The 1020-nt window shown below is 40.8% G+C and overlaps 1 protein-coding gene across 1 annotated transcript in view; it reads left to right on the top strand.

Annotated features, from left to right (window-relative positions):
• Window positions 1–1011, top strand: part of LOC101340868 (zinc finger protein 585A) — a gene marked incomplete at its 3' end in the record, with an annotated part of 56469 nt that extends 55458 nt beyond the window's left edge. The window contains 1 exon segment of the mRNA XM_023742250.1: window positions 253–1011. Within this exon segment, the coding sequence (XP_023598018.1) occupies window positions 253–1011 (759 nt within the window).
• Window positions 1012–1020: the final 9 nt, after the last annotated feature.

Genomic DNA, 1020 nt, shown 5'->3' with positions numbered 1-1020 from the left:
ATTTTTCAAATCTCTTAAGTTTTCACTCATTACTTACTCAACATCAGACAACTAATTTTGGAAAATTACACCATGGATACAATGAATGTGGTGATGCCTTTAGCTGTTACTCGTTCTTTACTCAACCTCAGAGAATTCACAGTGGAGAGAGACTGTATGCATGCAACAACTGCGGAAAAGCCTTTAGCCATGACTTTTTTCTTAGTGAACACCAGAGAACTCATATTGGAGAGAAACCATATGAATGCAAAGAATGTAGCAAAGCCTTCAGACAGAGTGCACACCTTGCTCAACATCAGAGAATCCATACTGGAGAGAGACCCTTTTCATGCAATGAATGCGGGAAGGCCTTTAGCCGTTATGCGTTCCTTGTTGAACATCAGCGAATTCACACAGGAGAGAAACCATATGAATGTAAGGAATGTAACAAAGCCTTCAGACAAAGTGCACACCTTAATCAGCATCAGAGAATTCACACTGGAGAGAAGCCCTATGAATGTAATCAATGTGGGAAAGCCTTCAGTAGACGCATAGCCCTTACTCTGCATCAAAGAATTCATACAGGAGAGAAACCCTTCAAGTGTAATGAATGTGGGAAGACATTTGGCTATCGCTCACACCTTAATCAACACCAGAGAATTCATACTGGAGAAAAGCCCTATGAGTGCATCAAATGTGGGAAGTTTTTTAGGACTGACTCACAACTTAATCGGCATCATAGAATTCATACTGGAGAGAGACCGTTTGAATGCAGTAAATGTGGGAAAGCCTTTAGTGATGCTTTAGTTCTAATTCACCATAAAAGAAGTCATGCAGGAGAGAAACCCTATGAATGTAAGAAATGTGGGAAGGCCTTTAGTTGTGGCTCATACCTTAATCAACATCAGAGAATTCACACTGGAGAGAAACCCTATGAATGTAATGAATGTGGGAAGGCTTTCCATCAGATCTTGTCCCTTAGGCTACACCAGAGAATTCATGCTGGAGAAAACCCCCGTAAGTGTAATGAATGTGGGAATA

The sequence above is a fragment of the Trichechus manatus genome, unplaced genomic scaffold (genome assembly GCF_000243295.1).
Source record: "Trichechus manatus latirostris isolate Lorelei unplaced genomic scaffold, TriManLat1.0 scaffold00207, whole genome shotgun sequence".
Taxonomy (NCBI): Eukaryota; Metazoa; Chordata; class Mammalia; order Sirenia; family Trichechidae; genus Trichechus; species Trichechus manatus.
Note: the sequence above shows the minus strand (reverse complement) of the source record. Positions and strands in the feature narration are given on the sequence as shown.